Source organism: Dendropsophus ebraccatus, chromosome 3, assembly GCF_027789765.1.
Source record: "Dendropsophus ebraccatus isolate aDenEbr1 chromosome 3, aDenEbr1.pat, whole genome shotgun sequence".
Taxonomy (NCBI): domain Eukaryota; kingdom Metazoa; phylum Chordata; class Amphibia; order Anura; family Hylidae; genus Dendropsophus; species Dendropsophus ebraccatus.
Genome location: NC_091456.1, coordinates 28,397,226 through 28,424,877, shown reverse-complemented (window position 1 = coordinate 28,424,877; position 27,652 = coordinate 28,397,226). Strand labels below are relative to the sequence as shown.

At 41.8% G+C, this 27,652-nt stretch overlaps 1 protein-coding gene across 4 annotated transcripts in view; it reads right to left on the bottom strand.

Annotated features, from left to right (window-relative positions):
* Nucleotides 1-27,652, bottom strand: part of TTC28 (tetratricopeptide repeat domain 28) — a 511,132-nt gene that overhangs the window by 252,302 nt on the left and 231,178 nt on the right. For all 4 annotated transcript variants that reach the window (XM_069961294.1, XM_069961296.1, XM_069961295.1 and 1 more), the window contains 2 exons: nt 26,159-26,431; nt 20,349-20,479 (listed from right to left, as the gene is read on the bottom strand). In XM_069961294.1, the coding sequence (XP_069817395.1) occupies nt 20,349-20,479; nt 26,159-26,431 (404 nt within the window). The remainder of the gene's footprint in view (nt 1-20,348; nt 20,480-26,158; nt 26,432-27,652) is intronic.

The following is a 27,652-nucleotide window of genomic DNA, read 5'->3' as shown; positions in this document are numbered from 1 at the left end:
TTTTTTTTTTTAATCTGTCAATTTTGAGTATTCACCTAAAAATTCACATAATACGGAATTTGCGCCAAATTTATCATTTGCAAATTTCAGGTTAACAATAAACAATCTCGTTTGAGATCGTTTATCATTAGTCGTTAATCGTTAAAAATCACTATGGTAATAGGACCCTATGGATATTTGATAAATGCCTCCCCCCCAATGGTCTCTATGACATTGAGAGACATTACGTCTTTGGTCTTGGTTCATAGTAGTTTATGGCTCCTAAAGGCCCTATTACACGGAACGATTATCGTCCGTTACGGGCAATAATCGTCCCGTGGAATAGGAGGCAACGATCAGCCGGCATCATTCATGTCAGCTGATCGTTGAAGTTGTTTGTCTTTCAACATGTTGAAAGACAAACGACTCATATAGCAGTGATCTGGTGCTGTCGCTCTGTGGAATAGGAGCGGCGGCAACAGACCACCGCTATATCCTATGGGCTGCCCGGAAGATCAGCGATCACCCGGCCAGCCCCCCCCCCCCCCCCCCCCGCTTTTGCTCCTCACTGTCGGCCCGTGTAATAGGGGCTTAACACCTACCATCTCCAGAGACTACAGATTGTAATTGACCACTATCGTAATAAATCATATATGTACAGCTGAATTGAACATATCGGTTATTAATGAAACATGTGATCAAAACTGACCTTCCATGTCTCTTTCTGTTAAATATATCACAAGCTTTATTTTCAGGAAATTCTGAAGTCACACATTTGGCAGGGATTTTTTCTCAATGTTAAAAGTTTGGCCTGAGCATAGGCTAAAAGCAAAGTGATACTATGTAGATCTATAAATATACAATGACCACATTGTTCTCAACCCTAAAACATCATGTCCAAAATGGAAAAAGAAAGCTTGCAAGATTTAAGTAGATTATGATATGCTAGAAAGCCAAAGTGCCACCCACCATAACAGGTTTATGTCCATACTGTAATTAACCAATCTCATGAACCACATGGTCGGATGAGCGTACACCAGAATGTCAGGGTGTACACTAATAAACAGAAGCATGGCATGTTTTATTTTATATATATATATATATATATATATATATATAGCTGCCCTGTGGATTCTCCTAGTTAACAAGTATATACAGTGTTTATTTAGCTATAACTAGGAGAATACATATAACCGAGGTCAGCACTCACACGTTGCTTTTAAGATACCAAACAGAATTGCTAAGGGGAAACCCTTTTAGTGGTCTTGTCAGCAGCAAACACAATTATAAAGTTTTCTCCTAAAACTAATACAGTACATGAATAAAGCATATGCCATCCCATCCCAACCGTCAGACATTACAGAAAGATACCAAGGTGGCAGCAATATATTGCAGAGAGATAGCGTCGCTGTCAATGTATTTATGGTGGCACTCTTATCACTCTGTGATATACTTGACACAAAATATTACCACATCACTCATACTAGTGAATTATCATGCTGCCTTATTCTAGGTAAACATATACATCTCCACAATATGTTTTACAGAAACATCAAAACTTGAGGTATATATTATACTTTAGGGAGGTGTACCCACATTGCAACGGCATACCCTAATTTTCAGAGTATTTTCCAGCGTATAAGACAACTTTTTAACCCTGAAAAATCTTCTTAGAAGTAGGGGGTCGTGTTATACGCCGGGTATGGTCGCCCCATACAGTGGGGGAGTTAAAAAATGGCCGCATCCCCACCGTATGGGGCGACCACTATAGAAAAAAAAAAACAGTACACTCACCTAGGCATTGGCACGCCTCCTGTACCGTTCCCGACGCAGGCAGTGTGATGTACACTACATGCGCCGGAGACGGAGATCGCCGAACCTCTCCCGGGAGGCCAAGCGTCTCATTGGAGAGGTTCGGAGATGCTCGGCTGCCGGGAGAGCTTCGGGAGAATGAGAGAGGCGCCGGAGGTCCCGAAGCCTCTCTCGTTCTATCGGGGCTGCGGTCAGGTAGGGGTTAACATTTTCCGGCATTTAAGGCAAACCCCTGACAAGCCAAACCCCTGGCATGTTTCCTGGAGTGGCCATAAATTATACTGTTGGCTATACACCACTGACTTCATTGACCCCATGGCCTGCGAGACAGCTGGAGACAGACGTAGGATGCAAGGAAGTCAGAATTGCAAAAACTTTGCAGGTATTATTATATACTTCAGACAGAAAAAAAGATCACTACCCCTTTAAATTGAGCACAAGGTGTAATGGTAGTATGACCATGAATAAGATCACAATGAGTAGTCAAAATGCCTTGTGTATGTCAGGGGCTTTTATTCTGGGAGAAGCAATAAAGATTAAAGAAATTGGTTACACACTGGTTTAATTGGGAACCTTGGAACTTTTTCTGTTTTGTCTTCACCAGGGTTGGATGGCACACACAGGAAGGGAGAGAGGGTTGGGGGTGTTGGAGTCTGTACGCTGGGGGTGGGGCGCTTCAAGTTTCGCCTTAGGCAGCAGACAACCTAGAATAGGCCCTGTATAGGTATAATAATAGTGTATTATTATCCTTGTATCTAACGATACAGAGGAGACTACAGAGAAGTGATCTTTACAAAGCAGGAAGTGCCAACTTATTATCAGGCTTAGTGGCCAGAATGAAAACTGTAAGATTTCAAAATTAAAACAATCAAATTAAAATTAGAAAAACAATCAAAATTTCTTAAAAAATATATATGTATAACATAAAAAAGTTGAATCATATGTGATGGCACATTTCCTTTAAAGGGGTAATGCGGCGTAAAACATTTATTCACAAAATAACACACATTACAAAGTTATACTACTTTGGGCTATGTTCACACTACGTTAGAGACCGGCCGCTCCGTGACCCGGCCGGTACTTAAGATGGCGGCCAGGGGTCGACACGAATGCAGTGAGTATAATACACCACACTTCCGGGGGGGGGGGGGGGGGGAACACGGGGAAAGGGCCATTCACATACATAACATACATTACAAAGTTGTATAACTTTGTAATGTGTGTTATTTTGTGAATAAATGTTTACCGCTGCACTACCCCTTTAAGTAATTCCAAGTCTGAAACATAAATACCATGCAATGGTAGATGGAGGGGTTATGATTTTTATATTGGGGCCCAGGAGTCTCTGGTCTTTATGGTCTATGGTAGTTAAAGAATGGATAAAAGATATACGATTATAAGAAAATGTGACCGAACCAAATCGAGCCGTTTCCTGGAGTACGGACAAGCCATACATTTCATGTCTTGGATGTGATATCTCTCTATTTGGTCCAGCAAGTAGCGGGGATTATTTTTAGAGTCATAATGTTAGACCTAGCAGAACAAAGACATGAAGGTGCCAGCCCTGGGGTATTTAATAAAATTCCTTTCTTGGCGGTGATACCATGATTAAACTATAAATCACTGCCGAATCCTCGAATTCTTTTATGAGCACATTAAGTTACATTATCTAATATGCTGCAGGAGAGTCCAGACATAATATCGTTTGATTAGAACAATCACTATACAATCGCTTTATTTTCATATGCGGATTATTTTCCTGACACGTCAAATAAAACAAATTCCAATTATGCTCGGAGACATCGGATCAGGAGTTAAATTCTAGGGACCAGAGTCTGTAGTGTGTGACTATAGGAAGGAGACTGGGGGTTCATTAGGTTATTCATAGGGGAAATTCCTGGTTTCGTTTTTAATTTGTGGTTTTCCTCTGGGGATTTTCATGGAGAGAATTTAAAATGCCCATTTCTATTTACACATATTGTACCCAGGTTGAGGGGGAAGCTGTCAGAAATGAAAGCACATCTAACATTATTTTATCCACAAAGGGAATAAGCAGTCAGTTTACCATCATATTATATTCATTTATTACTTTAATTTCTTTTGTTAGCTGCATTTTTTTTTTCATATGTCTCTACGAGAAATTGTACTAATGTTTGATTCAACTTCAATATGGCATATTACAATTTTTTTATTTATTTATTTTCATTTTTGTACTGTGTTAGTATGCTCACTTTCAGTTTAAAGGGAACCTGTCACCCCTGGCAGCCCCCGAACCCGCCCCACCCCTGGACAATCTAATGGCCATAATAAATTCCCTATGGCCATCGGACTCGGCTCAGCTCATCTGCATATTGAGCATGCAGATCTCTGCGGTGGGACCATCATCAGGAGAGGGACACGGAGGAGCCGGCTGTATGCAGGGGCCTGTCCAGTGGAAGGTGGGTTCGTGGGGTGGGTCTGGCTGAGGTGACATTTTACCTTTAAGGCACACTGATTAGAGATGAGCGAACCTGCCGGATTTCTGGTTCGTACGAACCAGAAACCTCGGCATCTGACTCCCGCTGTCTGCTGGCTCCGTGCAGCGGGTGGATACAGCGTATGGCATAGGCTGTATCCCAGTTTTCTAGGCGTTCCTTAGGCTGTATCCACCCGCTGCACGGAGCCAGCAGACAGCGGGAGTCAGATGCCGAGATTTCTGGTTCGTACGAACCAGAAATCCGGCAGGTTCGCTCATCTCTAGAAATGATGGCCGCCCAATTCACATTGGAGACATTTATTAAGTCTGGCGTTTTTACGCCAGCCTTAAAAATGTTCCTGCAGTGCCGATGCTCCCCGGATTTATGTAGCGGCACAACGACTAAATGCATAAATCTCGGTGCGCACACAGTAAAACCTCTCAGAGCTGAATTTTTCAGCTTGAAGTGGACACAGAGCCCATACCCCCGTTCTGCCCCCTCTCTGCACCACCGCGACCCTCTGGCGCTTCTGGTTTAACTTTGATAAATATCCTCCAAAATCATCAGACGTCGGCCACACTACCTATTACATGTATCGATGCACGGTTGGCGGCCAATGATTTTTAAACTTGCCAAAAGATAACTATCAGCCGATGATTGGCTCTTTGGCTGATCGTTGACTTTATTACACTGATTGGGCCGATTATCGCTCCATATAATAGGACCCTAAGGATCTATTTCTATACAGATACAAGGCAAGCCCTTAAAACTGCAACGCTTCTAATTATGTGTGAACAGAACCAGTAGACCAGTCACACAAAGGGAATGTTTTCTGCCAATTTAAATCTTGATGGTTTGAAAATTTGGATGGTATTCTAGTATCGAAATACTGTATACAAGCACAATATTTAGCCACCGCTTTACCAGATCTATTCTGCACATTCGAAATGTAAGCGTAAGACCTGGTTGTGTGATCCCTCAGATGTGCAGAAAACAACTCTCATTGATCTGGGCAGGCAATGGCATTTGATTTATCACCACAGAGAGAGTTATTAAAAGCTTGCTATTTCGATGTCTTTTTGGAGGCTCAAACCCCGCGCAGCTTTCAGACATATTTTAATGAACTTCTTTATCTTGAAAAGTGAAACTACAAAATCAATTTCAAATAAATTCCGTATAGAGCAAGAGTTTCCCGAAGCCCTGAGTGGTAATCGTTCATTTTCTTGTTGCTCCTTTCTTTTTTCCATAAGTCCTCTTGCTGTTTGTACATCCTCGGATATGAGAGACGACCCAAGAGATACAAAAGCATTTCTGTGTGGTATCTCCGCGCCAAGAATTCAAATGCCACGTCAGTTACTATTTGAGTACTTGATCGCCAGGGGCACGAAAAAACAAGACATATTCGATCACTTAAGTTGTATTTCTATTTTTAAATCCATATGGTTCTCTTATCCTCTATGATGCGATGCTATGAATTCCATCTCAACTATTTATTTGTGACATTTAGGAAGAAGGTTTGTAAAAAGTGGGAATTTCTACTCGTCTAGTGCCAAATGTTCATAGCTGAGGTCTGAGGCAGCTGTTCTAGTACATTCTATAAGCCTTACATAGAACGTATTGTTATACAATGTAATACAGCTAACATCCCTGCTAATACTTATCCAAATAGAGGGCATGGTCAGTGCTTATACTTATTTCTTACACAACTGTACACAGGAAATCCTTCAAACCTCAAGAGTCTAATAGGGTTTCCCAATCGAAAACTATTGCCGGTTTATCCACAGGATAGGCCATCAATAGCTGATCTTTGGAGAGTTGATCAGCTGACTGGCGTGGGTGCAGCACCCTGATGATCGACTATTGATGGCCTATCATGTGGATGGGCCAACAATCGTTTTTGCCCCCAAATCGCTTTGGGTTGTCTATATGCAAGAGATAAAGATCAGATGATTTTGGCCTTTTCAGCAAACCATCTTTTGTAAATTATACAGAAACACTTGTTCATCATGGCCAATGGTGGCCTACTGCCAAAAAGTGATCAGCCGCAATGAATGGTTTGATTATGGTCAGCTAAAAAATCAGTGCATTGTGTGATCAGCTGAATTTTCCCAGTTATTTGTCACTTTGCCACTTTGTATAAGATCACTGTATTTTATTTTTTATTTTTTTTAATTTTGCTTTTTAATCAGAGTGATCTTTCAGGTTATGCCATGGAGGGTCAGCCACATTGTGTCCATCCAAAGTCCTATGTACTGGCCAGAAGAGTAAAGGCCCTATTCCACAGGACGATTATCGTTCAGATTATTGTTAAATCGTTCGAATCTAAACGATAATCGTTCGGTTGAATAGCAGTTAACGACTGACGACTGAACGAGAAATTGTTGATCGTTTAATAAGACCTAGCGCTATTTTTATCGTTGCGCGTTTGCAAATCGTTCACATTGAATAAGAAGTCATTCAGTCGTTCGCAGTAGTGACGAATGCATTAGCGACGACAAGACGACCGCAAGAACGATAATAAGTAACGATTATCTTTCCATGTAAATGGGTGAACGATTTCAAGTCTTTCGTAATAGCGGTCGTTTGGATCGGTTATCGTTAACGATTATGCGAACGATAATCGTTCCGTGGCATAGGGCCCTAACAGCTGAAAGAAGCCATATTGCCTCTGTATATCAGGGTTCTTTCTTAAAATTCATAAGCTATTTAGGACACAAGAAATATCATAGGGGAACATCCTGGCTAAATGGGATATTGCAACGTTCTGAAAAATTTAGATAAATTCTGAAATAGAACTTTCATACAGTATACTCTAAAAATTGTCTTCCCAAAGCTGCAGATCCATTTATGATCCCACCAATATTGATAATGAGTGCTAGTAGTGTCCTGTTCTAAATTTTCCTGCGCACAGCATCACTTCTGGCCATCCATTCGTGGAGTGAACTACAGCCTGACCTCTTTCCCTAAGTGTCAGTGCTACATCAGGGTTGCATCCTCTTCATTCTCAAAGGAAAACTATCAGCAGGTTTGTACAAACCTGTACTCCATCTTTCCAGGACCAATCTTCTTCCCTTAGTTTTCCCCACTGATTTTGAGTACTTTATTCAAACTGCAATACGTAAATTAGCGCATAAGGAGCACAGAGGGTATTCCTTGCACCCCCCCCCCCCCCTCATCCAGTCTGCTCGCCACCCCCTTCAGTCACGCCTACCTATGCATATTCAATTATGGTAAATGTGACTGAAGAAGGCAGCGAGTGGGCAAAATGGTGCTCTGGGGGGCCAAGGAATACCCCCTGTGCTCCTAATGCACTAATTTGCATATTTATGTTTGATTAAAGTACTCAAAAACAGTGGGGAAAACTAAGGAAAGAAGACCGGCACCAGAAAGAAGAGGTCTTTCCATTTAGGTCAGGCAGTGGTAGCAATAGGCCATCATTTTAAGAGATAAGAAATTGCTTCAAATTAAAAATCTGATTAAAAAAAAAAAAACAGTTTTCCATATTGCTAGACCAATTTTGGAAAAGTTGACTCTTTAAGTTGATTCTTTAACCTTCATAGAACGGAAGTGCTGATAATGTAGCCATAATAGCTCATGAGCTCTTACTATCTAAATGGTCCCACTCCTATTACTGGAGCAGAGAATGTAGGGTGGACAACTTTTTTCTGCTTGATTTGCCTCACATTTTTTTCACTTTGATCCCTCACGTTGGTCCCTATACCCAGTGGAGCTCATTATCTCATCTCGCTCCCACATATCCACTAGGGCTAATGGAATAGAAAGCCAATTAATGTATCAGTATGGTTTTAATTCTCAAATTTTGTTTGTAAACCCAACCAAGTGTTTGAAGGCAGATCAGCTTCAGTGAACAGTATCCCCTTAATAACTGTCCTCCTGTCATCTGTCAGATTTGATAATATATTAGGAAAGTATTTATCTGAATTGTTTTTATATTCTCTTTACACTTTGTTGATTTCATTAAATGCAATGTGATATAAGGACTGTGGGGTTGTAGATGAAGTCCTGGATGAGTCCCGTGTGGCTGGTTGGCTGTCGAATGACTTGTTAGACTCCCAATGCAAAATTCTTACACTTGCTAAATAATTTTCTTTTTTTCAAATTCCCAATTCTTGGATATTGTTTCTGCCTCCTCTTATTTTGGTCCCTGCTCATTGTTTAGGGTTGTGAACAACACAGCAGTAATGAACATCCTTGAGCAGTGTCCTATCTTTAGTTTTGTAAGAGAGTGGCTGAAATCTTGAAAGGCCACATGCTAGAGCATGCGCAGTAACAGGGCCGGTATCGGCACAGGGCTTACCTGGGCAAGTGTCGGGGGCCCACAGCGCCTCTAGGGGCCCAGAGAGGGAGAGGGGCCCAGTGTTCTAATGTATAGCCTGCTCACTGTAGTGCAGGGTGAGTGGCCTGAATGTCAGACAACACAGGAGACTGAGCAGGACCTGCACAGAGAGAGAAAAGGGTCAAGGACCTGATCACATGACCCGAAGGTCCTCAACCTTACAGTGTGCAGCCCGATAGAGAGGAAAAGGGAGAAGACTGAGCTGCAAGTACTGAGTGTGTCAGCGTCAGTCTGCAGTGTCTGTGTCAATAATGTGTGTTTGTTAGTGGTATCTAAACTGTGCATAGTTTGTGGATTATGGGTGCATTGTGGATGAATCAGGGGCCCGCTGAGGCACTGTCGCCTGAGGGCCTTCAAAAACCTGGAGCTGGCCCTGTGCAGTAACTCCATGTCCAGTCACCTCTTTGCAGACTTTTTTTGGGACAGCTATAGGGCATGATCATTGTGTGTGCTGGCATCTAGCCCAATGCGATGTCCATTGTGTCTGTTTGAATACTCATTCGGTGAGTGCCTTTGTCCTTCTTACATTGAGAAACACCATGAAAATAGAGCATATTAACGGAAAAAAATTTAAAGGGTTCTCTTACTGGAACTGCAGTTCTGTGAGTTAAGGTGTATTATTCATGACTGTACAGAGCTTTCCCATATTAATTTGGACTCTGGCAGCAGCATTGTGGATATGATATATATGATGGTCTACTAGAGTGTAGTGCTCTAAGGACAACATAGCTAGGTAAATTATATACCACCTCAATACTTATTACAGTACTTAATTTGCACTATATATATATATATATATATATATATATATATTATTATTATTATTATTTTTGAAACTGTAACGACTGATCTTTACAAGGTGGGATGCACTTGCTGTGGCAGACGACCCACAGGTCGCTACCCCTGGCTTGGCTTGCTTGTGGTGGCGGGCGAGGTGCAGCTGGAGACAGGTAGGCAGGCAGACTGGAACACAGCGGGTCACAAATGGAAGCGGGATGGCAGTCACAGGCAGGATTCGCAGATAACAGGAACCAGGAACCATGGGCAGGAACCACGGGTGAGCTGGGACCACACGCTAGGAAGCATGCAGAGGCTCCAACACTAGGGTCAGGGAGGTGCAGGGATTTATAGGGGAGTGCCACACCAATTAGGGATGTACTGTCCCTCTAAAGTGCCGAGAACCAGCGCGCGTGCCCTAGGAGGTGGAGACGCACATGTCAGGCAGAACAGGAGACAGAAGAGTGGCAAGTTAAGGCGCCCCTGGGGGCCGAAGAAAAGGAGGCAGTGGGGAGCAGGGTGAGCTGGTGTGGTGGCCCAGAGCACAGGATGGTGCCGTAGCTGTGACACAAACAAGATTATTCAGTCTTGCTATTTTATTATCAATATATTTTTCTATACGGTATATGAAATAGTCACTGATATTCTTCATATTAACATTAATGCAAAAGTGGGACGTAGAAAATGCATTTTTTTTTTTTTTGCGGACGTGATCTATGCATCCATCCTTAACACACAGCTCTCTGTATTTGAAGATGATTTGGAGGTTCCTGAGCTTTAAATAAGCAAATAAAATATGTGGAATGAGACAGGAGATCATGAGAATATTATTCAGAATCTTTGAGTGTGTTGACATATTACACTATTATTTTTTCTTTTCTTTTACTAAGCCTGGATGTGCTGACGATAATGCAGTGAAGCCTCAAATAGGTATTTGTAGCTTAGTGCCGGGGAAACAAAGATTTATGAAATAGAATCTGCCATTGGCTTTTTCTATTATTCTGTGAAAGTCATTATATCTCATTGTATTGCTGGGGATTTTCATACTTTCTGCCATACTTCCTTTAAAAGACAGCACATTTTATTCACAAACCAACAGATTTTGCCCAGTCTATTAAATCCATGTGTTTGTGTGTAAAAGAATTGCTTGTTCAAACTTGGTGAAAAAGAGCTTCTCGTAGTATTACATTCAGCACATGCCCATATTTTATAAGTCAAGTAGCCAATATTTTTGTTATATATTGGTAAGGACACAGAAAAAAAAAGGAAAACAAACAGAAAATGTGCAGTATCCAATCTGAGTTACCTGCAAATGCATATAAATAAAACAAATGTCAAATGTTTGATCAATAGTCTGTGTTGTGGTATTTTCTAGATGTTTCAGACCTTTTGTCTCCCTTTTTAATCCTTTTTCATCCTCCATTTTTACTCAGGGGGCTTTCAAAATAATAAAAAAAAAATTGATACTTACCTACCCTGATCCCCCGCAGCTACCATATCAATCCCCTGCTGCATCATTCCTGCAAGACAAGATTGCTCAGCCAATCACTGGCACAGTAGCAGTGACGTGCTGAGCAGTGACAGAGCGCAATTTCCTGCAGGAACAACATGTCAGAAGGAAAGGGAAGCACCACTGCACAACAAGGACTCAGTACCATTGGACTGACACATGTGGGGGATCAGGGAATGTGAGTAAAGTTACTTTTTTATTTTGAAAGCACCCAGAGTAAAATATGAAAAAAATAACCCTTTAATGACAATCTAAATATACCTTGGTCTTGACTGAATGCAGAATAAGCAGGATTCCCTGCAGGACAGGATTTTTGTGCCAAAGACAGGACTGAATAAGCCCCTCTACCTATGGTCTGCAATGTTTCTGAGACCCACACAGATGAGAGATACGTTTAGGAAAGGGACCTAATTTAGTTATTAAAGTCTATAGGTCCAGTAAACAGATCAGTGCTTGTTTACTAAAATGACCCTTAGGGCCCTATTCCACCGGACGATTATCGTTCAGATTATCGTTAAATCGTTCGAATCTAAACAATAATCGTTTGATTGAAATGCAGTTAACGATTAACAATCGAACGAGAAATCGTTGATCACTTCATAAGACCTGGACCTATTTTTATCGTTGCTCGGTCGCAAAACGTTCGTAAATCGTTCGCATTGAATAAGACGTCGTTCGGTCGTTCGCAGTAGATACGAATGCAATAGCGAAGAAAAAACTATCGCAAATACGATCATAAGTAACGATTATCATTCCATGGAAATGAGTGAACGTTTTCAGGTCTTTCACAATAGCGGTAGTTTGAGATGGTTAATCGTTAACGATTATGCGAACGATAATCGTCCGGTGGAATAGGGCCCTTAGAGTGAACTGATGCCTTTACAAGGGGCAGAGGATGGCTCTGAAATTTTTAAAGACCTCTACTTTTCAAAGCCTAGATGGATCTCAGGATACCTGTCTACTAAAGAAAGGTCCAACGGAAATCTGGGTACTCCACAGGAGCTATTAAATCTTCTTTTTCGGGTATGTCTTCTTATTCCTGGTACCCATACATAACCGTCTCCCTACACACTATACAGTGGTCATAGAGAGGTCAAAACCGAAGACACGTTCCTTTAAATGTCAATAGAAAAATAATATTTATTGCATCCACTGAAAAACTGGACAAAAAAATTAATGTGACTGGAAACGGCAATTCTCAATTGCATCAGTTGTTTTGTTACACAATGGAGCAGATAAAAAATGCAGTCTGCACACCGCCCGGTAATGAATCCAATTGGAAAGCTATTTAATTGCTTTTTCTTAGTATAAAAACATTAATTCAGGAGTAAAATGGAATTTACATCAGTCAGCAGGGTGAGACTCTTGAAGAAAAAGCATGCGTTACACAAATCTGTTAGCTATGCCAATGACAACAATTTTATATACTTAGGACGACTTGTGGTCGGGATGATGTCACTAGTATCAAACAGCCAATTTCCTATGACCATTTCCAAAAAGGAAATTCAAAAGTTTCACTTTTCAGTTAGCTGGATATCTGTTTATTGTCAATAACATGCGATTGTCGGCTCAGGTGTCAAATAACAGTATTTTGTCTAGATTCCATCCAGACCGTACACTAATCACTCATGTATGTGTGTTATGGCTCCATACAGGTTGAACAAAACAGTAATCCTAGATAGGAATATGGAGGTTTCATAGAGGAAAAAATACTTCTATAGGGCAATAGGGCACTGTATTGCAGAGCTGTTCTCCTCCAACAGCAATGCAACATAATACATAGTGAGATCTGGTGTGTAGGAGACCTTAAAGCGACTCTGTACCCCCAATCTGCTCCCCTCCCCCCCCCCCCAAACTGTTTTTACCTTCGGATAGCTGCTTTAATCCAAGATCTGTCCTGGGGTCTGTTCGGCAGGTGATGCTGGTATTGTCCTTAAAAATTATTTTTAAACTTGCAGCCCCGTATCAAACTGCTGGCATGACCTAGAGTGTCTGTGCCCTAGGTCTGTGATGCCCCTCCGTCCCTCCTCATCATTAGGAACATCCCTGGGCAGGATTACTCCTAATCATCACTTGTCTGAACACTGCACATGTGCCTTAACCATCCAGCACATGTGCAGTGTTCAGACAAGTGATGAATAGGAGAAATCCTGTCCAGGGGTGTTCCTAATGATAAGGAGGGTAGGGAGGAGGGACGGAAGAGCATCACAGGCCTAGGGCACAGACACTCTAGGCCAATTTGACACAGGGCTGCAAGTTTAAAAGTTGTTGTTTTTTTAGGACAATAACTGCATCACCTGCCGAACGGACCCCAGGACAGATCTTAAAAGCAGCTATCTGACGGTACAAGCAGTGGGGCAGATTGTGGGTACAGAGTCGCTTTAATGAGAATTATCTAACCTGCTGGTATCTCTCTATAGTGCAGTTTATTCCCTATCCTAGTTATTTTGGTGCACTGGAAGAGGGTCTACCACATCTAATGCACCGATCCAGCCCCCGGCCAGCTTGCTCGGCTGATGGGGGCTATCCTGCTGGTGGCAGATTGGTACAGTATGGTCGGTGCATAAAGATTGAACTGCCCTATACCCTATAGGGAAATATCAGCAGGTTAGATACTTCTAACCTGCTGATCATTTCCCTTTAATTGCAATAGTGATATGACTGCTATCTATACTGGCATATTTTTCTTCCTAGCGTGCCATGAGTACGTCTGCGGGCTTGTAACATGTCCCTCATTAAGGATCCTGTATAATTAATTGGCTTCATTTATATGTGAGGGGGTGTTGTCCATCTTGCCTCAACTCTTCATGTTTTAAGTTTCCTTTGTTTTTATAGTATGTATCCAGCAATTTTAAGCCATGCTTGCTTTATCACTCCATTGATGCGTGACTGAAAGGGAACTAATTGAAAACGAAGCCGCTGCATAATCCCGTCCTTTATCATTATGAAGAGTAGATTCAAAGTCTAATAAAGGTCATAAACCTACATGAATATGCTATTTTTGTCCAGAAACGGTGGCGTGTCTACAGGTGGTATCCATTATGGCAGTGCCAAATTTATTTTAAAGGTGCAATTCAGCCTTGAAAAACTGATGGCCTATTCTCCACATAGGTCATCAATATAAAACCACAACGATCTCGCTCCTAGTGACTCCTACTCATCAACTGTGTTAGGAGACAATGGCGTGAACGCACCACAGCCCTTCAATGTTTACAGTGGCTGGAGGCCAGCTGATACATGCAACCATACATACTATTACTAGCAGTGGTGTAAGATACGTTATTGCATCCACTTGAACGGGACAATGCTGCGATACCTTTCACTGCAGCTGATATAAAAACAGAAGAGGCTGCAGCTGCCAGGATCCTATTATGCTACGTTTACACGAAAAGATAATTGGCCCGGTCGTACGATTAACGATGTTGGAGTAACAGTTTTTTTTTTCATAACGATCAGCGTTTAGACGGTACGATATATCGGACGGAAAATTCGTTTTGCGATCGCTTAAGCCCATCTCACACATTGGTTAAATCGCCGAACGACTGTTCACACGAAACGTTCTGCAATTTTTTTCCGAATGAGCAACGACGATTTGAGAACATGTTCAAAGATCAAAATGAACGATTTCTCGCTCGTCGTTTGATCGTTCGCTGCGTTTACACCTACGATTATCATTCGAATTCGATCGTTATCGTGCAAATTCGCACGATAATCGTTACGTGTAAACGCAGCATTAGACGGCTCCATCATAAAACGCAAGGGCCCTATTCCACCGGACGATTATCGTTCAGATTATCGTTAAATCGTTCGAATCTAAACGATAATCGTTCGGTTGAAATACAGTTAACAATTAATGACCGAACGAGAAATCGTTGATCGCTTTATAAGACCTGGACCTAATTTTATTGTTGCTCGTTCGCAAAACGTTCGCAAATTGTTCGCATTGAATAAGACGTCGTGCGGCCGTTCGCAGTAGATACGAACGCAATAGCGAAGAAATGGGGAAGAAAAAACGATGGCAAATACGATCATAAGTAACGATTATCGTTCCATGGAAATGAGTGAACGTTTTCAGGTCTTTCGCAATAGCGGTCGTTTGAGATCGTAAATCATTAACGATTATGCGAACGATAATCGTCCGGTGGAATAGGGCCCTAAACGAGTGACAATCTGCTAGATCTGAGCAATTACATAGGCCGACTATTTACTTACCTTACTACATTCCCCAGTGTCCTCAGGCCTTCCCCGGTCTTTGCCACAGCAGCTCTGTTCCCTTCTGTTCCGGTCTCTACACCGACAAGTCGCTCAGCCAATCACTGGTCCTGTCTCGGCCAGTGATTGGATGAATGGCCTGTCAGCGCACAGACCGGACCAGAAGGGAACAGAAGGCCGAGGACAATGTGGTAAGGTAATGCTGCGTTTACTTAAAGGAGAAGTCCGGCCAAAATTAATTTTTGATATGTTGTTACTTATGAAAAGTTATACAAATTTCTAATGTACATTAATTATGGGAAATGCACATATAGAGCTATTTCCCTTAATTTAGTGTATCAGGAAGTGTTAGAAATATCTCTGAAGAAGTGACGTCACGACCCAGGGTGTAATTCCTATGGAGTGTCCAGCAGGGGGCGCTCTCTATATAGAAGTCTATGGGACTTTATTGTTTCTATGGGTTTCTATGTAATGTAATGTAATGTAATGTAGTGTACAGTGCTTTATTGAATGAATACATCTATGGAATACTTTGGGGAGCAAGTGTCCTTGCTCCCCAAAGTATTGCATAAATGTATTCATTCAATACACAGTAAGCCCGCCGATCCGCCGCATTTCCGCCGAATTTCCGCCGCATTCCCGCCGATCCGCCACACGCTGATCCGCCGCATTCCCGCCGATCCGGACCATATACATTGAACTACAGCTCCCATCATCTGCTTCTAGTATGAACAGGTGATGGGAGCTGTAGCTGGGTAAGGGATATGACATGCCGCCGGGCGCAGGGGGGAGCCGCTCAGTACACAGGAGCGCTCCCCCCTCCTCCTCCTCCTCCTTCCGGGATAACTTCCGCCTATACCAATGCTGACTCCCTGCCTGGCGGCCGCTCTCCGCTCACATATACCGGCTCCCGGCATCAGCGCGGACACCAGGATGCATCGGGAGCCGGTATGTATGGGGGGGAGAGCGGAGAGCGGCGGCCAGGCAGGGAGTCAGCATTGGTATAGGCGGAAGTTATCCCGGAAGGAGGAGGAGGAGGGGGGAGCGCTCCTGTGTACTGAGCGGCTCCCCCCTGCGCCCGGCGGCATGTCATATCCATTACCCAACTACAGCTCCCATCACCTGTTCATACTAGAAGCAGATGATGGGAGCTGTAGTTCAATGTATATGGTCCGGATCGGCGGGAATGCGGCGGATCAGCGTGTGGCGGATCGGCGGGAATGCGGCGGATCGGCGGGCTTACTGTGTATTGAATGTATTGAATGAATACATTCATGCAATACTTTGGGGAGCAAGGACACTTGCTCCCCAAAGTATTCCATAGATGTATTCATTCAATAAAGCACTGTACACTACATTACATTACATTACATTACATAGAAACCCATAGAAACAATAAAGTCCCATAGACTTCTATATAGAGAGCGCCCCCTGCTGGACACTCCATAGGAATTACACCCTGGGTCGTGACGTCACTTCTTCAGAGATATTTCTAACACTTCCTGATCTACTAAATTAAGGGAAATAGCTCTATATGTGCATTTCCCATAATTAATGTACATTAGAAATTTGTATAACTTTTCATAAGTAACAACATATCAAAAATTAATTTTGGCCGGACTTCTCCTTTAAAGTGATAATTCCCCCAGTCGATCGTTTAACGATTTTGAAGCAACGATTTGGTTTTTATAACGATCAGCATTTAGACGAATTAATCGTTGGAAAAATCATTAGAAAACTTGTAAGAAAAATCGTTATTGCGATCGTTTTTACGATCGCTTAAGCCCATCTTTCTCAAAGGGTGAATCTTTGAAAGACTGTTTACACAAAGCGATCTGCGGATTTTTGACGAACGACGATTTGAGATCAAGTTGAACGATCAAAATGAACGATTTCTCGCTCGTCGCTTGATCATTTGCTGCGTTTACACGGAACGGTTATTGCTCAAATGCGCTTGGTTTTATGAAAATTCGAACGATAATTGCTCCGTGTAAACGCAGCATAAGTGAATACTATATTATTTTATACTACAATCATCCGCCGTCGGCCAAGCATCGCTATTACACGTAGCAATGCCAGCCCAATGATTTTGGGTCTGCACCTAAAGAAACGATCAGTCGATGATCGTTTAAACAGCTGATCGTTTTCTCTATTACACTCAGCGATCATCGTCCGAATTGGCCCGATTTGACTTATTATGGCTTTGTGAAATAGGGCCCTAATATTGTGAACAGGCTATTAAATTATAAATGCTGTATAACCCATTTAATGGGAGAAAAACTCTCAAAAGACTGAACACCCAAATCCAACATACTCGGTTTTGTCCCTCAAAAATCCAAGCCAATGGCCAATCTTGCCTAAAATAACAGGTTTAGTTAATTTTCTTTTTAATGTACACGGGCACAATGTACAATGGGTATTCAAACAGTGACATCATTAGGCCATGTTCCCACTACGTAAGTAACAACAGCCGTGATTCCTATGGAACTTACGTAGGGCTGCCTTCTAACGAATGATACTTGGGCAGTGGCAGTCCTTATTATGAAAAATGGACAGCATTTTCACATAGAGCGAACCTAGCCTTAAACTGTGTATGTTTCTGCTTGTCTCACCAGAAAAGAGAAAAACTGAAAAAAGACACAAGCAATAAACAACATACTGTTATGGTCAACCATACTTCAGGAAATGAAGAAGACATGTTCAGTGTACACACACACTTACTATGGTTTATGAAAAAGCTATGTTTTGTAATAGAATCCTTTCGTTTCCCACAGTCATCAGGAGGGTTGGGCAGCATTACCATATACTACACATACTGTAGACGATGGTGACGTAAAGTTTTGTGCAAGAACGTTTATGCTGGGGGATAGATTGCCTCCTCGGATGACAGGGCGCAGCTTTGCCGCGGATGTCTCCAGTGTTCAGGACTGCTAATGATTTGCTGCATATATTAGACAGTAAAACAGATGACGTTACGTAGATCACATATCAATGTAGTCATATTGGAATGGCTTATTTATTTCCAAACATAATTGAGTTAGACTACAAGTGACACCATATCTGCACATAGTTCTGTGTTCCGGGTACCAGGATACGAGAATTAACATAGAAACGCATTATCAAATTATGTCTACATTATGATTTGTCAGGCAGATAGCGTAGCTATGTTCTTGGAACAAAAATGGAAGCTGTGGGTGGTTTATTATAGAGAATGTCCGAACGCCTGGCGGCAAATACGAGGATTAAAAAAAAACTCTAGCCAATAAAAATATACTTGTGGTTTATTGTTATTTTGCATTGACACCGGTTACTGCCCTTTTGTTTTAAAGTGACCCTGCCCCTGAAACTGCTTGTACCGTCGGATGACTGCTTTTAATCCAAGATCTGTCCGGGCAGGGCTCGTTGTTTTTTAGGACAATAACTGCATCACCTGCTGAACAGGCCCCAGGACAGAATTTGTATTAAAAGCAGCTATCCGAAGGTACAAGCGTTTTTTTTTTGTTGTTTTTTTTTTGGGGGGGGGGCATATTGTGGGTACAGAGTTGATTAAAAGATCTTATAATAGCTAAAAATAAGGCGTTTGCCGCATATGAGTAGATCGAGCTCGTCCACGCTAAAATGGCATTTATCCATAAATATTTCAGAATCACATCTGGTAGATAGAAAGCCTGAAGCTACTGGAAAATTGATGCCCAAACTGAGTCCCAAATATCAACACTAAAGCGTCAAATCACCCAAAAGAGTCGATCTTTTTCTATGTAAATCTGGCATACTGTACAAAGCTATTTCTCAACAAAACAGGGTTCTGGAACCTAAAAGTATTAGAATCTTTCCTATGAGTTATTATATGGACCTTTGCAGAAAATGTGACTGTAAACTAGAGATGAGCGAACCAGCCGAGGTTCGGGTTTGTATGAACTTGAACTCTCGGCTTCTGACTGCCGCTGTCTGCCTGCTCCGTGGAGAGGGTGGATACAGCCGGAGGACCGCGTGGAAAACTGGGCTACAGCCTATGGCTATGGCTGTATCCCAGTTTTCCAGGCGGTCCTCCGGCTGTATCCACCCTCTCCACGGATGGGGCAGACAGTGGCAGTCAGAAGCCGAGAGTTCAAGTTCATACGAACCTGAACCTCGGCAGGTTCGCTCATCTCTACTGTAAACCAATCAATGCAGACCACCACTTAAGTCTATAGCTGCCCACACACTTTGGATTGCTGTTGGCTGACAGCTTTTCCTACCAGTTCCTGCCTATATAGTATAAGCTTGCTGGGCTGAATTGTTGGGTTTGGCTGACTTGCATATAATGTGTGTGGACACCTTAGGGCAGGTTTTACACATCAGTATTTGGCTCAGGGTTTTGCATCAGTTATTATGAGCCAAAACCAGGAGTGAGAGAAAACGTAATGGAAGGATTTGTACCTATTCTGTGTTTTTGGGACACTCCTAATTTTGGTTTAGAAATACTGATGCAGAATCCGTAGCTGAAACGCAAAAACGCAGCCATACATAGTTTTGATGCATGGAGCCCATTGTATTTCCCCAATAAGAGCCAGTGATAGGGTCCAAAAATCATCTATAGCAGGGGTAGGGAACCTTGGCTCTTCAGTTGTTGGAAAACTACAACTCCCATCATGCCTGGACAGCCAAAGCTTTAGCTTTGGCTGTCCAGGCATGATGGGAATTGTAGTTTTCAAACAGCTAGAGAACCAAGGTTCCCTACCCCTGCTCTATAGAATGGAAGTATTGAGAATTTGGCTATGACCAGGTAACATTGGAATCGCTTCTATAACCAACTATTTGTTTAACAGACAAATGCAAAAACACGAATTCCCCAAATTCTACAAAATAAATATTCAACGGCAAGTATAGCATTATAAATATTGAATATTCCCACAATATATGCCTGTACCGTATACTGATAGAGCAAATCTGCTCCAAATTGTCCAATGTTCCTCCAATTCCCAGTACACGCCGCAGACTAAGCTTTCATCTTGTGCAATAAAAATACAAAAAAAATCACATACTTATGTGTCTAAAAGCCCGAACATCGTGAGAGTTCAAAAGCGTCTGACTGTGGAAAACAGAAAGAAATAGGCTGCTCACTGGTCTATGACATATACAAGCCCGGCTGAGCGCAACAAATCAAACCGTGACAAGTGCTGATGTAAAATATAGAGAGAAAAAAATCAAAGTACTCCCGCAATTCATCTTCTAGTGCATTTATATCATAAAACAGGTCTCTTACCTCTCTCTCCTTCAGTTTCATGGCAAGAACTAGCTGATGTCTGTGGTTAGTAAGTGCCTCCCGGAAGTTTCCTTTAGAAAAGAATGCAGATCCCAGATTCCCATAGGCTCGGCATTCTCCCGTCTGGTCACCTACATTAGATCAGATATAATAAGGTTACACACAATATATCTGTGTGACATAGGAAACGTACATTACTGATATATATGAACTCTAACTTGCACTGTATTTCACACAAGGGTGTAAAAACAAATCTATTTTTTATTATAGACCATTATAAATAGCTCCTATAGCTACAGCTGCTGGTGAGAGTACATAGCAACGAAAAAGACGTGGACAAAACGAGAAAATATCTATGGAACAGGTGGAGAAATCGCTTACGTCTCAATATAGTAGCATATACTGGAAATACACATCATACTTAGTAATAATAAATTTATAATGTCACTTGTTTCAAATTTTTTTAAATATTGTAAGAACTGGAAAGGTTTTCCCCAATAAAATGTAGTTTTAGCTTAAAGGGGTGTTCCACTCAAACATAACTTTTCATATGTTGCTGCCCATGGTGAGACTAACAATTCCTTCCATACTTGTTATTATCTATTCAGTCTCCTTCCCCCGGTTCTGAGTTGCTGCTTTCTGCTGAAGACACAAAAATCTGTGTGTGAGCTTTTCTCTCTGTCTTCCCCTCCTCCCCCCTCCCTTCCGGGACGGCAAGTCCCTGAAAGGCTTTATCTGCAGCTTAGGAGCTTACTTGTAATGCTGGAGGGTTAATTTGAGGTCAAGTTGCTGATAAACTCATTGGGGGACATGTATGAAAAGGCATAAATGCCTTTTTTGGGTGCAGATGGGGCAGATCAGCATAAAAATATTTGTAAAGGGTATTTTTGAAAATATTTTTTTCCCATTTGCGCCACCTTTGCCAGTGGGATGGAGAGGGGGGTGTGACAGTACGCAGAGTGAGTGCGGCCTCTGCGTGTGCCGCATTTATCATTTTTACAGTGGAAAAATGATACTGAAAATTTTTGCACGGACGGGCTCCATGTGATCAGGATTTATGTAGAGGCAATGCGGCTGTACATAAATCCTCTGAGCGTCAGAGCTGTGGGGACATTTGTAAGCCCGGTGTAAAAAATGCCTGACTTCATAAATGTTCCCCATTACAAAGAAGCTACAAAGTTGCAGATAGGGACTTGTTCACATCAGCTATACCCACAAAATGTTTATCTAAGGGTGAGGTAGGCATTTGGAGCCCACATGTGTTGAACGAATGTTTTTTTCTAATAATATGTACATGCAGCTTAAAATTTTAGCAACACGCCATAAAATGTGTTATGCAATATGAAAATGGGACCATAAAGGAGCATCATTGTTAGTTTAGATTTTGCTGGCATGGTTTAGGTCGGTCTGTCACAGGCACAGTCCCTAAGGGACCAGTATAGTGTGAACCGCTAAAAAGGGATCCCATTTTTGAAACTTTAGAACATTAATCTAGGGGTGTAGTATGCTATTAAAGGAGAAATCTGTTGAGTAATGGGGTAAAAAAACACTACGGGCAGGCGGTGGGGGGAAACTGAAAAGGGCAATATGCTTACCAGTCCCTGAGCCTACACAGCACTGCATCATGGAGCTCCCTGACCCCACCGGCTATCATCTAATCCCTGGTTCCGGGTCATCACGACCCGAGATCCATGTACCAGACTGGTGGGATTTAGCCCGCTCAACCAATCACTGACTGCAGCGGTGTCTTAATTCAGTCACTGATTGGCTAAGAGAGGCATCGGTCAGCCGGCGGGGATTCAGAAGACAGCTGGCAGGGTCCAGGAGTGTGATGTGGCTCTACACGGGCAGCGGGTCCGGTGACTATAAGGTGTTTTTTATTTTCCCCCAACCCATAATGATTGTTTACTTCCCGGACTGACTTTTCCTTTAATGGCCACTTAAGCCAAAGAACTCCCTTCCTACGGCTCCATTTGTCAAAGATTCTTGAACAGACACAAGCTCTAGGTGAATTTATTTTTTTCTTATTTTATTTTTTTCTTTAGTTATTGCAAACCTTCAGAAAATGAAAATCTGGCAGAAAAAATAACAATGCTGACATGACTCCCTTTCTCTGCCTGGAGAGCGGGGCTAGAAGCTTCTCTTGACTTGGAGTCTCCCTTGCCGGTTTTAGCATGAGCAGTTTTATAGACTCCAGACGTGTCTCTGTGACAGACGTCAGCACTAACCCATTAAATTGCCATTTAATGGCTACAAACAGCCAAATTGCATTGACTTGGGTCACTGGAGGTTGACATCTCCGCCATGCAAGTTTGTAATACATGGCTTGTAAAACCTATTTACATAACCACACAGCAGAAAGGTGGGATGAATGAGGTTACTAAATGGAGGTAAAAAAAAAACTACCTCAAAATGAAAAATCTGTGAAATGACAGGGCCGCCTCTGTGATTTAATGATCTTGGGATTTACAGGACAAAATATAAATAAATAAAAAAATTCCATTGCCATTTTAACAGTATACAGAGTCATATACTTCACTCTTTTACCTCTTTGCAGAGAAAATTATGAGGCGGTAATGTAATTATTATTATGGTCATCATCACTCTGAATAGGATTATTATCAATAAAACTATTTGGACCATTAGCCGCTAGGTCAGGCCTCAAACGTAATATCTTTCCACTTCATTCCCAAATCTCATCTACGTCTTCTATTTTCCATGTTCGGGTCTCTGGCCCGGTCACTGCGATTGTTCTGAGCCATCATCTGCATGCGTGTATAGTAATAAAATCAGCGTCTTTAGACAATCAATATCATTGGAAAAACGCTGTCTACTTGTCCTTTTTTTTTTAACCACAGCCTGGTTCCCATGTACAGCGTCGATCTGTTATTCTACAATGATGGGCGTTATTGTACAAATAATGGCCGCTATTCTATTATTTGACCTCAAATTGATGGGCATCCTAAAAAACAGTTTTCAAGCGGCCAAAAAAAAAAAAAGACATAGTAGGAGCATCATTTGACCGCATCAAATAACAGCCGTCATATAAAAACAGCGGCCGATATTGTAAACCAAAAATTAACGTCCATCTTGTTATTTATAGACAGCGGCTAATAATGATCACAATCTTTTTTAGCGCCCATCTATATAAAGAGATGTCCGCCTTTGCCCGAAATGTTCTCGAAGTGGGAACATAGCCTAAAACTGTTGAAAATAAAAATGGGGCAAAATGCTAAAAAAAATGGTGCATGTGATACCATACTTAAATGTACAATAAATCACGGTAGAAACATGTTTGATTTTACTACGGTCGGACTATATCGAACACATAAGAGACTAAAGGTACAGCTGCAAAATTATTTTCCTAATGTTCTCACTGATCTAAAGAATGGAGGTGGTGTTTTTGGACAGAACGACATGAGCATATGGACAACAGATGTGTATTCAGATTCTATTCATACACAGGCTAGGACAGTCCCTTTAAAAGGGAAATTTTTAACTGCTGGCAGAGTTTTATAGCAATGATAGCACAGACAGTAATGGTACTGTAACAAAGAGAGAGAGTTAACCCACTGTGCTACTCACTGTGTTAACCCACTGTGCGAGTGTTAACCCACTGTGCTACTGGGCCACACCAGGGAGCAGTGTCCATTCACAAGGTACAGGTAGGGGTCAGACAGAAAGCATAATCTGAAGAACAGGCACAGGTCAGAATCCACAGAGAGGCAGTAGAATAGCAGACAGACATCTCTGCTTGGAATGCAAGAATCCAACAATGTTTAGGCAGAGAGGGGCAGATGGAGCTCTCACCACTTCTCTACACCACACTATGCAGGTGTCATTCATCAGGACTATGGTGGAGCAGTAAGTCAGTAAAAGACACTGCTGCTGCATTTCCTATGCATTAATAGTATGAAGTATGTGAGAGGGAAGTATGCTGGCTTCTGTTGTTTTAAAGAAGTCCGGTGAAAATTTTTAATGAAGTCTTGTATCGCCCCCCAAAAGTTATAAAAATCACCAATATACACTTATTACGGGAAATGCTTATAAAGTGCTTTTTTCCCTGCACTTCCTACTGCATCAAGGCTTCACTTCCTGGATAACATGGTGATGTCACTTCCTGGATAAAATGGTGATGTCACGTTCCGAATCCCAGAGCTGTGCGGGCTGTGGCTGCTGGAGAGGATGATAGGAGGGGGATGCTCAGTTTCCCTCCAGTGCCCTGTGTCCCTCAGTGTCCTCCTGCCATCATCCTCTCCAGCAGCCACAGCCTGCACAGCTCTGGGAGTCCGGTCGTGACATCACCATGTTATCCAGGAAGTGACATCACCATGTTATCCAGGAAGTGACATCACCATGTTATCCAGGAAGTGAAGCCTTGATGCAGTAGGAAGTGCAGGGAAAAAAGCACTTTATAAGCATTTCCCGTAATAAGTGTATATTGGTAATTTGTACAACTTTTGTGGGGCAATACAATACTTTAATGAAAATTTTAGCCTGACTTCACCTTTATAGGGGTTATCCAGGATTAGAAAGAAAAATATAGCTACTTTCTTGCAATAACAGTGCCACCCTTGTCCTGAGTTAGTGATGGGTTTTACAGTTAAGCTTCATTTACTTCAAGGGAGTTATACTGCAAAACCACACCAAACTGAGAACAAGAGTGGTGCTGTTTCTGAAGTTTCTGTTTTTTTAATCTTGAATAACCCCCTTTAATGTATAGGCAGGCAGAAAATTAACTATTAGGTTTTCCTGGGAAAATCCTTTTAACTAAACCTTATTTAAAGGCTGCTAGATAAAACTGACATGAACATGGGGGCGTGCTGCAGATCTGGAAATCTGCAAGCTGTTCATGTCTTCAGCATATGCAGTAGAGTTCAGGAATTGCAAAACAAGAGTGAAATCTGAGCAGAATCTGCAAAAAAAAAAAAAAAGTCTTCTGCAAATTTCATGATGACGTGCAAATTTTTGCAGTTTTCGGGCCTTATTGTTGCAGAACATTCAGCATCTATACAGTGCCCCCCACATTTAAGAAAATGGGTGGGGCCTCATGGGAAAGGGGGCAGTTGCATTACCTATATATAATTTAAAATAGGACATAGTGAAAATGATAGTGGCTGGCATAGATTTCAAGGGACTGTACACTGGCATCTGCTGAATCACCGCATCTATTAAGAGGCATTAGACTACTGGTCTATGGGCAGAAGGAATTTACGGAAGACGGAAGACTGACATGTGACACACTGGTCTTAATAAATTCTCACATAATTTCTAGATGCATGTTTGGTAAACTTAAAGGGGCTTGTCCAACAAAAATATTTTTCTTTAAAATCAACTTTTATCATAAAGTTATATAGATTTGTTACTTCTATTAAAAAATCTCAAGTCTTCCCATACTTATTAACTGATGTATGTCCTGCAGGAAATGTTTTATTTTCAGTCTGACACCGTGCTCTCTGCTGACATCTGTGGCCGAGACAGGAACTGTTGAGACCAGGAGAGATTTTCTATGGGAATTCCCATAGAAAGCCTCTCCTTTTCTAGAGAGTTTCTGTCTCGGCCACAGATGTCAGCAGAGAGACTGAAAATAAAACATTTCCTGCAGGACATACAGCAGTTAATAAGTATGGGAAGACTTGAGATTTTTTTATAGAACTAAGTAACAAATCTATATAACTTTCTGACACCAGTTGATCTGAAAGAAAAAGATTTTCACTGGACAACGCCTTTAATTTCGGCAACATGTACATGTTGTATTCCAACTGTTATAGTCACGTAGATGAGGACAAACACACACTAGATGGCTGTACCTAGAGTCTTTGCTACGTCCAAGTCCTGCTGCATATATCCTGTACTTTTCTCTGTGTTTCCGAGAGACCAATAAGCGCTGCTCAGAGCAGAGAATACGGAGCCCCTCAACTTCAGACTGCAAGTCCCAATTTTCAGTGCAGCTTCTAATACAACCACTGAAGCACCATGATGCCCTGCCGTCAGAAGTTCTTGACCAATCACTGAGACCACCACAAAGGGGCTCTTGTCCAGTTTCATCTTCTGAAGTTGCTGATATGTAGGTTCCAGAGACTCTAAAACAAATGAAGTACAATAAAATATTATAATAGCAAACTTGTATGTAGAGTAAGATTAATAAAACAACATTTATGCTCAAGGCACCTATGAATGGATCTTCTAAAATTAGGAAATTTTTTTTTTTAACCCCTTCAAGACAGAGCCCTGTGATGCACAAAAGTCCGAGTCAAATTAATCCCATGTTCCTCCTCGCCTTCTAAGAGCCATAGCGCTTTTATTTTTCCACCTACAGGGCTGTTTGGGGTGTTTGGAATCGCCGCACCTGTAATCTCCCGAACTATTAAATTATCACATTCCTGATCTCGCACGGTAAACGGCGTAAGTGCAAAAATATTCCAAAGTGTAAAATTGCGCATTTTTGGACGCATCAAATCCAGAAAAAATGTAAGAAAAAGTGATTAAAAAGTCACATATGCGCAATCAAGGTACCGATAGAAAGTAAACATCATGGCGCAAAAAATGACACCTCACTCAGCCCCATAGACCAAAAGATAAAAGCGCTATAAGCCTGGGAATGGAGCGATTTTAAGGAACATATATTTGTTAACGATGGTTTGAATTTTTTACAGGCCATCAGATAAAAGAAAAGTTATACATGTTATATATCATTTTAATTGTAACGACTTGACGAACATATATAACAAGTCAGTTTTACCCCAGGGTTTACGGCGTAGAAACAAATACCCTCCAAATAAAAGAAATGCGTTTTTTTTTTTCAATTTCACTACACATTAAATTTTTTTCTGGTTTCGCAGTGTACTTTATGCAAAAATTCACCCTGTCATTGCAAAGTACAATTAGCGACGCAAAAAATAAGGGCTCATGTGGTTTCTAGGTGAAAAAATGCAAATGCTATGGCCTTTTAAGCATAAAGTGGAACAAGCAAAAGCGCAAAAATGAAAATTTGCATTGACCTTAAAGGGGTAGTGCGGCGGTAAAAAAATATTCACAGAATAACACACATGTACCCGGAAGTGTAGTGCATTATACATACCTGATCCGTGTCGCACCCGTCCGCCATCTTGTACCAAACGTCATCTTCGGCCGGCCGGCCCGAACACCTCGTCATCAGCCGCTGAGCCGCGATTGGCCGTGCACAGTTATGCTCAGCCAATCGTGGCTGAGCAGCTGATGACGCGGCAGAAGGCAGCCGGCACTCGGGAAGATCGGAGGTGTTTGGGCCGGCCGGCCGAAGATGACATTTGGCACAAGATGGT